We start from the raw sequence: 12,172 nt of genomic DNA on the forward strand, positions 1-12,172 counted from the left end.
ATGTCACACCATAAATAGCAGCCAATTTGGGAAGCAGTCGAGACTCAGTGGAGAAAGACGCGGGACAAGCATGGATGTAGTGGAAGGGTAAGACGACAAGCAATGTCCTCCCTTTAATATACATATATACAGAGGAGCGTCTTGATGTATAGAATTGCACATGATACATGGGGACATAGAACATTGAGGGTGTTTGTGATTGGATGACAAGGCGTCTAATACAGTCTGTCGGAACCAAATTAGACAAGAGCATCCTGGAGTGGGGTAAGATTCCCTTAATATACCTATACTGCACACACTATGGTAGACAGACATGCAGTCTTCTTGATGACAGCGTCAATGGTTATGGTTTATTTGATTTTTGATTTTTTAGAATTCTTTACCTATGTGAAAAGTTCTTTGAGTGGGGCAGTAATGGGAAGACACAGCTGAAGCATTGGATACCTTCTATTCTAAGGTTTGGCCTACATTTAATAAGCAACATAGATATAGGTAAGAATAAATTACAGTATTAGAAACATCTTGATATATTGTATTTTACCCATTTAAGATAGCTGGATTTCCGGATTTGACAAGAAGCCCAAGTATTCCTTGTAACATACTAAACACAACTTGGAGTTTTTTCACAAGACTTTTACCAGGTGAATATTAAAGATAAAATCTTGGTGTGCAGCAATACTGCTCTGCTAGCTCACCTGCTCCCATGGCCCCCAACCCTCAGCCCACCCTCTCCCCCTCCGATACAGTAAAAAACTTAGGCTGCACTATGGACTCGGGCCTGCCTCTTCCCCGTCTGATCAACAACGTGTTAAAATGCTGTCACTACCACCTCAAACTTCTCAGACACATTTTTCCCTACCTCTCATACCCGAACAGACTTGCCGCTGTTATGTCTATTGTGATGACGAGACTGGATTATGCCAACTTCCTATATCTAGGAGCCCCGGCATAGCAACTCAACAAACTCCAAAGAGCCCAAAACGCTGCTGCAAAACTGCTTCTTGCCCTGGGTCAAAGAGACCACATCTCACCAGCTCTCCGTACCCTCCACTGGCTCCCATTCGGATGAAGGGCCACCTTCAAGACCCTATGCATCATTCACCGAGCAGTGCACAAGACCAGAGCATTATACCTACAAGAAAAGATAAAACCATACCCTAAGATAAAGCACTGCCGGAGTCTAGTGATTCTAACCTCAAACTATCAGGATCGGAGGATCCGCCTTCTCAAACTTTGCCCCAACTCTGTGGAACTCGCTTCCCCCTAATATTTCGACACATCAAAGACTATATGACTTTCCACAAAGCTCTAAAAACTTGTCTCTTTCCGTAATGCCAACCACGACCTTCTGAAGCGATTGAACCCTAGCAACCCAATAACTAATGCTCAATGAGATCCCGAACAATGTCATCAATGAATGAGCTTATTAATTCGCTATTAAGCAACCACATGCCTGAAATGCCGAAGTCGATCTCCTTAGATCATAACTCCACACAAATACTCTCCTCCCATATCACTATACTTAATTTCTACTCTACGTCATCGCACAATTGGAGTTCAGCTACACCCCTCAATCATTTCGGCCTAGCTGCTCACATACAAACATTACCCCATGAACACCTCATCATTCCAATAAAACGCGCTATATCCTACGACAAACCGGCCTAGTTGCAGACATAAGCGTCCCACGGGCCTAATGCAGCCAGAACCCAGGCTTGTTGTCCACCCGCCAGACTGCACACATTCAACAGATATCAATACCACAACTCGTAATGCTAGGATGCAGCTACCATCAGGCAATTACAACAGCTGCATACATAACTGGTGCACCCAAGCACCCTTCAACACCGTACTCTCTCAACTGACCTAGACTACGGTCACCAAGGGTGTTCAACCTACAAGCACTTTTTTTGTTATTAAGTTTTTATTGTTTTTCAACTATGAACAGTGCACCTCAACATGGTGCAAAAAAACTACAAACCCCCCTCCCCACATCCCCTTCCACGTTCAACAACCACAGTATCTTAGTACACAACTGTTTCTCCAGTATCCTCATCCGTTGAATTGTCTGTGTCCAATGTCTCAGGCTCTGGACTTGTCAATGATGCCACCAGGTGCTTCCACTCCATCAGTGTTCCGGCTTCCTCTTGATCCCCTCTGCAAGCCGCCTCCCTCCAGACCACCGTTTCAGCATCAGCCCACTTTAGGAGGTCCATCCACCAGGTTTCTATCTTGGGTCTCTCCTGTGCCTTTCACCCCATGGCGGTCCTGCGCTTAGCCAAAATATAAGCAAGGTCTTTAAGCTTGCTCAGATGCTTAAGTTTACACAGTCTAGGGAAGCCCCCCACCAAACACGCCCACAGAGAGTCCAGCCCCAGTCTAATCCCTTTGTCCGCCAGTCGGTCTGCTATCTCCTCCTAATATCTTGTGATTTCAGGGCAGGCCCAAAACATGTGAACCATCCCCACATTTTCTGCCCCGCATTTTGGACGGTGTTGTTTAGCCGCCTTCGGGAACTTGGCGATTTTCTTTGGAACCTACCAGCGCTTTGAGATCATACTAATGATATATAGAGTGCTGTATAAATGCCAAATAACATAATATCAGACAATTAAAGAAAGTATCTTAAGAAGGCATCTTCTCTTCGGACATGCGCAACAATATTCTGTGAGAGTGGACATGGCCCAACCACATTTCCCTTCCAAGTTTCAGGACCAAGCTAAACCCACTTTTAGGTGAAAGCTCTTAAAGGAATGGTTCGGTCAGACATTTTTATTGGAAAAAAAGATAGGCAATAATAAATAAAATTGATTGGCACTTTTCTTTTTTTTTTAAGTCCCTATGTAACATTTTGAGCAATTGAAGCTCAAAATTTACAAAAGCAAGCACATGGGGCATCCATTTTGTGAAATCAATACCCGCCTGTGATCGCTTTTGCGGCACTAATAACTAACGCAGACCGGAGACTACAGGCAGAAAAGCTGCAGCTGCATCTCGGTAAGTGTTTCGAAAAGGCTGCGGTTCTCTTTCCAAGTTTCTCAGGCTCGTCCGAGCCGAAGGAGCCTGAGAAACTTGGAAAGAAAAACCGCAGCGTTTCCAAACACAATAATGTTGTATTTATGTTTGCGGTAGCTTCAAAAGCTACCGCAAACATAAATACAACGTTTTTAAAGCTGCGGTTTTATTTCTAAGTTTTCCGGGCTCCTCCAACCCGGAAAACTTAGAAAAAGAACCGCAGCTAGTGCTTTTAAAAAAAAAATGGCACTTACCGAGATGCAGCTGCAGCTTTTCTGCCTGTAGTCTCCGGTCTGCGTCCTCTGAGTCCCGGCACCAATGAAGGAAAAGCCACCCAGTGGTAGCTTTTGTTTACTACAGCTGGCTGGCTTTTCCTTCCTTAGTGCCGCAAAAGCAAGCACAGGCGGGCATTCATTTTGCAAAAAAATGGATGCCCCGATGTGCTTCCCTTTGAGCTTCATTTACTCAAAATTTTACATAGGGACTTAAAAAAAAAGTGCCAATCAATTTTATTTATTATTGGCCATCTTTTTTTGCAATAAAAATTTCTGACCGAACCATTTCTTTAATTATCTCTCACCTGAAATGTTCTCTGTGCTTTCTAGCCTGACCGGGTGTACTTCCACAGCGCCCGGGTTGGCAGTAGTTTTGGAACATTCATATCTGAGAGAAGGCCGATTCACATGAGGGATTGGGTCATAGATACCTCCCAAAAGACCATGGTCCTGCAGCTACGATTTCAAGCTCAGCTGTTTGGGGGACCAGTTCAAGGAAAAAGTGCAAACATAGAATAAGACAGTAGAAATACTGTGTAAAACAGCTAGGACTCTTCCTACAAGCACACATTCTTGAACCCCCATCTGTTCAAGGTCCCCAGCAAATGGAGTATGCCACGTTACAGGGGCAAACCTGGGGAAACCACAACAGCAAAGATCAGGTCCTCCTCCAAGACACATTGATTCCGACTGGGTTCAGGGGCCAACATTTCTATCAACAATGATTACCAGTAATTAACCTGACCTTTTCATTACACAGACATGATAAAGCTCCAATATGTTTCACCAGCAGCATACAGGAAAGATGAACAGGTGAAAGAACTTCGACACATTAATGCAGCAATTGTAACAACACAGCTTTACAATTGACAGAGTTCAGTAAGCTAAATTCTAACTCCAAATGTGGGATTTTTGCGTTAAAAAGGAGTCTAGAAAAAATCTACCTGGTAAAGCAGCGAGGAAGGTGGTGGTTCAATGCATGGCTGCTGGTCAGGCAAAGGCAATTCCTCCAACAGGTCCACGTTGGACAAGGCATCTTCCAGTGTCACCTGAGCAGCCATTGCGGCCCTGAAAAGAAAACAAAACGCAAGTCAATTGAAGAACGCAAGCTCAAACTGCATTTTCCAAATCTAAGAAGACATTTGCACATGAGGTTAATAATTATTTCATTGGAACAAACGCAGGAGGGAGAGGAAAGAAAAGTTAGACAATGGATTGCCGAGAATCTACAGTGGGGAAAAACTGGCAGTCCTAAATATTTTATAAAGGACTGTGGGAGACTTTCAGAGAAATGGGGAGTGAGTGGTACGGGAGTGCCTGTCAATCAGTGCCTTCGCAAGAGGCCGGATATAAAGTAGGTGGTGGAAGGTTCGCTCTGCTGGAGGTCACTTCGTAAATTTACAAACGAGAACGCTTTGGGCTAAATGGTGGGCAGCTCAGTGGAAAATGCAGATCATCTTGAAGTTGACTTTTTGTGACTGGAAGCCATGAAGGAGTGAAGTGCAGTGGGAATGTGTTCAACTTTACAAAGACCCAGGAATAATAAAGCAGACGTATTCTGCAATTTTGCAAAACAGGGTGGATTTTGGTTTTGTCGCATTCACCTTGAAACCAGCTGCCATACATACACATGAGAATGGCTTTGAGGTAGCTAGATGAGGTAGTGCCCCTTAAGACATAGGAAGTTGCAGGGGTTGTGTGAAGAAGGGTAGGGAGGTGTGCTTCCGCTGACAATGCTAGACAAGAATTTATATTAACCACTGTGTCAATAACAGCAGGGAAAAATTCCAATTGCAAGCTATTAATACCCAGCCATTAAAAAGTCACTCAAGGGATCGAAATTAGGATTTTAGGACCAGGAGCAGAAAGCAGTTCCTGGATATCAGGCATTATCCCTTAGGCAGGAGATACATCTGGGGAACTGTTAGGCAGAATTATATGCAGTACCCTTTGGGAACACTACACACAATTAAGACAAGTGACAGTATAATTTCACCTTTGGTACAAGCCTGTACTACACAGTTATAGTGGTAGAAGTAGCGGAGCAGCCAGACTTAAGTGAGTGAGCAGTACAAATAGTTACATAAAGGACAGCAATTACTATGATTCAGGCAAATACAGACTCAAGGTTTCTAAGTAAAAGAATATTTATTTACTGAACAGTTGTATAACATTTCACTATTATAAGCAAGTTAAAAATCACAATCATAAATACACCACACCACTTCCCTTAAATTCCAGACAAGTTAAGCTCACAAAATGAAGTGAGAGCAAAATGGCACTCCAGCGATTTAAAAGGGAGGGAAAGACAAGGTTATTAGAAATTAGGCAAAACCAACTAAGTACTCAGGGCAATTGAACAAGAGAGACTACAAGGTTAAAATCAGATAGAAAAGGCTTAGGGCCAAAGTAAATGGTTCAAAAATCTTTTGCTCAAGATAATACAGTACAGTGTACTTCGCGGTAAAGTTCGTAGCACAGATTCCGGACGAGGTTGGCTGGTAGAAAAGTTAGTTCAAAGAGAAGAGAAGGACAAGCCCTCGGATTGGAGAAAGATTTCAAACACTTTCACCATGGTTGAACGAAACAGACAACCGGATTTGCACAGTTCCTTAAAACGCAGAGGGAGCTGAAGCGGACGTTCCTGGTGGTTCCTGCAAGCTCACAGTTCCTGAAACGACTGTCGGACTGACACGAAGTAGGAAGACTGGAGGGTCCTGCGCCACCCAGGGAAGAAACCAGCAGAAGAGCAAAACAACAAATAAAAGGTGTGCTCCTTAAAACCCAAGCAGGGTCCGACCTTCCTGGCTATCCGGCCCACTATAGCTCGGTACAGCAAATTCGACCAGAAGAGGGTTCCTGGCTTGTAGTTTGGGCAAACTGGTTGGTCCCACCAGCTCAAGTGAAGAAGTTTCCTGGAGGATCTTCTCTGTCGTCGGATTTGGAGATTCGGACCTGCAGCAGGGCTTCACCGGGCGGTTCAGTAGTTGTAGGGGTCCTCTTCTTCCAGTTCCTTGTTGGTTCTTTCGTTCCAGTGGCGACTATGCTCTTCCGGTCCCTGAGACCTGCTTTTTATGCAGTTTTCCCCCATTCATACAGCCTGGCTGTCAATCACACAGGAGGGTGACTGGCCTGACAAGGCCAGTCCCTTTAGCCAATCAGACAAGAGTGTGACTTGGGTTACCAAGGGAACCCATGGCAGGGCTCCGAAGAGCCCTCCCTCACATCCTGCCTACCTAGACTATCAGGCACCTTAAGGAGGGCTTCTGTACAGAAGCAAGCCCGCGAAAAGACAGCAAACAAAGGAATCATCGCCGGTTTGGCGCACAGGGAAAAACACAAGAAAGATTTTAACAAAAAGCAATGGCAAATAAACCCAGCCGGAGCCAAAATAAAATGTATTTGGTCAAGCAGGTTTATGTTCGAGGCTAAAATAATAGCCTAAAACAATACCACGTTTATATAATATAATCGCGGTACAAAAGTTACGGTAGATACCACTGCCACCAGCCAAGTCTTAAAGTGAAGGGAGTGAAACAAGGCTCCAAGAGGCACAGACAAAAAAGGTTAGGATTTAACCCTTTCCAGTACTCCATATAAGATGGGGTGTACTGGGTCTGTAGTTTAAAGTGACTATATAAAGTAAATGGCAACTTTACATGTTTCTGGGGGACAGTAGTCAGCCCCAGAAAAATGGAGTCAGTGGGAAGTCTCAAAGACAACCCTGTGTCACTGCACCGAAGGTGCTGTGTAACAAACACAAAAAGTGGTGCTCATGGAGTAGGTGAGGCTCCAGAGCCCAAAAACACACAGAATGGTAAAAACGCACAGGGCAAAACACATGTAAGAGTGTGAAAAAGGCTCACACTCTTACCAGGTGAAAATAATAAATACTAGAAATCCAGCAAAGCTGCTGAGGGACTCATTAGGTAAGGGAAATCAGCCAATTATGAGAATTCTCCCTAACAAGAACCAGCAGCTAGTACATAGTGCTCCGCAAATCTAACTTGTGCATAACATTCACATTCTAACTTTGTGTCCATCATACATTATCCAATATGCTTTAAATGTCTTTTTGGTTTGTCCTTTATTCTCTTTCATACACATTTCCAAACCTACACAGTTACTATTACTTATCTGTTTGTATCGCAAGTAGCTCCTGGTAGCTCTTGGTTTCAAGGTAACCAGGCTCTCCTTGGCTATAACCAGGAGCAACATAGCTCCCAGCTACTGGCAATTTCGAACCCTGCACTCACCAGCCACCTCAATTCTATACATACACAGCACACCATGTCTTGCACACCAAGGGGCAAATATCAGTAGCCAATGACTAGTCATGACTGCAAATTTTACACCCTGAATAACATGAAAATACTACAAGGCAGATATGCTTAACACTGCCTTTGAAATGGCAACAAAAACTCGAATAAAATGAAAACTTGCAAATTGAGTTTCAGAAATAATTTCATGGAAGCTTTTTATTGCGGTTGCTTTGCATCAGTGCCATCAAAGTCGTTGGGATAAAATTATTATTAGTGTTGGGTGAGTGAACATAAAAAAATGAATTCAGCCAACGGCCTTACTAAACAAAACAAGCATTATTAAACTGTGTTCTCAAACTGAACCGAAGAGCAGAGAGAGCCCTAAGACCCCACCCCAAGCCCCCCCCTCCCCAATCGGCAGCATGCAAAGTTGAAATTGTAGAAGCGGCGGACAAACACTCGGCTATAGTTCAGCCAGCCCACGCGTCAAGGAGGCAAGCAGGGATGTTGCTTATGGAGTGGGCTTAATTATAGTCTTGTTAAGAGCCAAGTTCTGAGCTTCAAAACAACCAGATTCCTCTGGCATCCGACGGAGGAGAACTGAATTGAACTGGCACGTAGATGGCTGCTTACGACCCTTCCCCTCTAAAGTTTGGGGCCTTGGACTGCTGAGCAGCAGATGGGGATTACAGTGGATGGACGAGAGGAGCGGGGGGAGGCAACTAAGACCAACCGAATTAACCTAGCAGTGGAAGGGGCGCTGAAAGGGTGTTCCATTCCCTAGTGGGTACCATACTCATGGTGCCATTCCACAACCAACATCGACAATTCATGACCTCTTTTTAAAGTATTACTTTACTTATCCTTGCTGGTGCTAATCATCAGGCTGGCCATGGCAACTGCCAGCCTGATGATTAGTCCCAGCGAGGGTAAGAACAAGTTACTTATATGTAAATGTTGTTCTCCAGCATGAGTCTGGCATGGATGTAACATGCTTATGAATATTCCCTATCATCAGACAGGGAATCCTCAGTAGAAAGAGAGCAGTCTTGCTTTCCAGCTTAAAAACAACAGTTACAGGTAAGTAACTTGCTCCTTCTCCAGCATGGGGTCTGTCATTTATTCACATACACAAATAGGAATATATAGCAGTACATAAAACACAACCATGGGAGGTGGCAAGGCTCAACAGAAGTAAAATCACTTACCCCTGGAACGCACTCAACTCAAACAAAGAGGTTGCGCAGCACTGCCTGGCCGACTCTGGACTCCTCCCTGGAATCCATGTTGACACAGTAGAAATTTGTGAAGGTGTGCGTTGACCTCCATGTAGCAGCCCTGCAAATGTCCAGCAGGAGAACACCAGAGAGGAAAGCCATAGTAGCAGCGATGGCTCTGTTGGAATGGGCTCTCGGCCAGCTGATGACAGTGCATGATGCAGCCGGAGAGCCACCTGGATATGGAAGCCTTCGACAGGGCCGTCCCATGATTCACAGGCCCAAAATTTACAAAGAGTTGAGATGTCTTCTGAAAAGCCTTTGTGCGAGCCACATAGAACTTCAAGGTACGCGCAACATCCAGCGTATGCAGCGATGTCTCAGCGGGTGAAGAAGGGTCCGGAAAGAAAACTGGCAGTACCAAGGAATCGTTGAGATGGAATTCAGACATGAAGGAGGGGTGGGTCAGCAATACCACCCTTGTAGCATGGAAAGACAAAGGCTCGAATGGAGGTCCATGAGCTTAGTAAGAACAGAATTGAGCGCCGGAGCAGGAGCCTTGACTGGCAGTAAAAGTTCTGAAAAGACCTTTCAGAAATTCCTTGACAAGTCAGTGAAACCACAGAGAGGGTCTGCCCGATGATCGTTTGTAACAGGAAATGGCCGTGAGATACAACTTGATAGATGCATGGGCCAGACCAGCCTTGGCCAAGAACAACAGGTATGGCAGAAGTTGTGGAGCTGTGATGCCTAGGAGATGCGATCCCTTGAGTCCTGCCCCACAGTGAATCATTTCCATTTATGGCCGTAACATGAAAGCGTAGAGAATGCTCTAGCCATGGCCAGGACCCTTCCTGCATTCCAGGGGAATGCCAGTGTCCCAATTCTAAGGCTACAGCAGTCATGCTGTGAGTTTCAGCGAGGCTGGATTGTGGTGCAATATAGCTCCTCCTTCTCTGGAAATGAGGTTGGGAAGAGGAGGCAGCCTGATGGCTGCTTCTGCCGCCATTCGGAGAAGCTCTTGATACCAGATCTGGCGATGAGAATAGTCTTTCTATGGCAACGTTTGAGTGTGTTGATCACATGTAGCAGCAGCAGTATCAGGTGAAACGCGTAGAGGAAAAGGCCCTCCCATGTGAATGAGAACGCATCTCCCAGGCTCCCCAATTAGGGGAATCTGCTGGCTAACGTCTGGCACTTCGAATTCGCTGCTGTGGCAAAGAGCCCAACATGCAGAAAACATGCAACATTTGTATTTGCTGGTGTTCCCATTCGAGACAGGATCACAACTCCCTGCGCAGTCAGCAATAGTGTTCTTGATGCCCGCCAGATAAAATGGGATAAGAAACATGCCTTGAAGAATGGCCCAGTGGCAGCGTCCCCATGGAGAGTGCGGTGGAGCGTGTCCTGCCCTGCTTGTGGTTGTAGAACATAGTGGTGGTGTTGTCTGTGAAGATCCTTACCACCAAAACGCAGCCTGCAACTACAGGACATTGATGTGCAGAGCCTACTCCTCTGCAAGCCAGAGTCCTCTGGTGTGAGACTTTCCGGTGTGGGCCCCCCCACCAATCTAGAGAGGCATCCGTAGTGACTGTTGCCTAAAACATGGGGGGTTGAAACAGGGCAACTTGTGCGAGGTGCTTACTTACTCCCCACCAATGAATGGATTGCTTGAACTCCGGGTTCAGGGCGATCTTGCCTGTCCACTTGCCCGTGATCTGGAGCCATCTGGCGTCTAGGAACTCCTGTAGCGGTCCCATCTGCAGCCTGCAGAACGGAATCAGGTGAATTCAGGATGACATCATACCCATAAGCAATTTGATGTTGTGCACCTCCATGACACTTGTCACGGTCAGTCGGCGTACCTTCCCCAATATGGCTGCCACTCTCTCATCTAAGGGCAATGCCAAAGATGCCACTGTGTCAAGACGGGCACCCAGAAATGATGCGTTCTACAATGGCACTATGCAGGATTTTGGATAATTGATGGAAAAGCCGAACTCCGTCAGGTGGCGTATGGTCTTGGTGGTGTGCAAGGGGGACCAGATGGGCCAGTCCAGGTATGGATAAAGGTGTATGCCCTTGAGGCGCAGGTGAGCTGTGACTGGCGCTAGGCATTTTGTGAACACCCTCAGAGCCGACTTCAGGGTAGAGCCTTGAACTGATAAGGACACACTCGAACCGCAAAGTGTAAGAACTTCCGATGCTTTGGGGGTGTAGGGATGTGAAAACAGGCATCCTCCAGGTCTAGTGTAGCCAGGAAATCCCTTTCTTCCAGTTGGCCGAGTACTTGCTGCAACGTGACCATCCTGAACGAGACACTTCAGGTATTTGGGGAGGCGTTGCAAATCCAGGATTGGGCGCCATCCTCCCGACTTCTTCCAGACTAGGAAGTATCACTCAGGAGCCGCGGAAGGACACTGTCGAGCGTCCCTTTTTAGTTTTTTTACATCACCTGTACCTCTTGTAGCAGTTGGTCAATGTGTAGTTCCTTTCTTGCCACCGGGGGGGGATGTGTGGACACCTGTGTTCGAATTCCAGGGTGTGTCCTTGGTGTGTTACGTCCAGAACCCATTCATCAGTGATATTTTCCCACTCCTTGACGAGCTGCGTTAAGCAAACCCCCCACTGGGGTGCAACAATGGGGGTCAGGGTCCTGGCCCGGGTCAGGCTTGTTTGGGAGTTTGCACCTTTGTCTGCAAACAACGCCAATGTTGAGCTCCACCGTCAAAGACCTTCAACCGGTCTCTGTATGACCCTTGTGAAGAGTGGGAGGGTTGGCGGCAGAAGGTGGTTGCATAGCCCTTAGACGATATGAACTTTCCTCTGGATGACCGAAAGGACGAGGATCATCATTGCTGTAAGGTCCCCAGCCACCTAGCAGTGTCTGTGTCCGTTTATATTGCTTGCAACGTTTCATCCACCACCTTGCTGAAAAGGTTATCTCCATCGAGGGGCAAATTGAGGACCTACGATTGTACATCCGGCCTGAAATTGGTGGCTCTAAGACATACTTGTCGCATTAGCGCCACTGCATTTTGCATTTGGAGAAACCCAGAGCATGCCGCGTCCAAAGCCACAGAACATCTGGGACTCTATACTTCTTCTGCAGTCTGTCTCGTCAGAGAAGACGGGCCATTTTAAGAAAATGGTCCCCCATGAGTGATGTACTGCAGTTGAGAAATCAGACTCCTAGTAACCTGCACAAAAGGTATTAAAAGTTTGCCAAATTCGGGGTCTTCATAAGGGCTAGGACCTCTTCCCATACAGTCAGCCTTCCTGGATGAAGTCCATCTCTCATACAGGAATCCCTCCTTTTTCTTTTCCTCGGGTACCATGTTCAACAGGATAGATGCCCTTGACAACATGGAGTGGAAGGAACCCACTTCATCCGGCGGTGACG

The 12,172-nt window shown here is 46.1% G+C and overlaps 1 protein-coding gene across 1 annotated transcript in view; it reads right to left on the bottom strand.

Annotated features, from left to right (window-relative positions):
- Positions 1 to 12,172, bottom strand: part of CYFIP1 (cytoplasmic FMR1 interacting protein 1) — a 1,181,635-nt gene that overhangs the window by 1,063,319 nt on the left and 106,144 nt on the right. The window contains 1 exon segment of the mRNA XM_069636612.1: positions 4,235 to 4,358. Coding sequence (XP_069492713.1) covers positions 4,235 to 4,351 — 117 coding nt within the window. The 5' untranslated portion in view covers positions 4,352 to 4,358.

The sequence above is a fragment of the Ambystoma mexicanum genome, chromosome 7p (assembly GCF_040938575.1).
Source record: "Ambystoma mexicanum isolate Mex_15411 chromosome 7p, UKY_AmexF1_1, whole genome shotgun sequence".
Taxonomy (NCBI): domain Eukaryota; kingdom Metazoa; phylum Chordata; class Amphibia; order Caudata; family Ambystomatidae; genus Ambystoma; species Ambystoma mexicanum.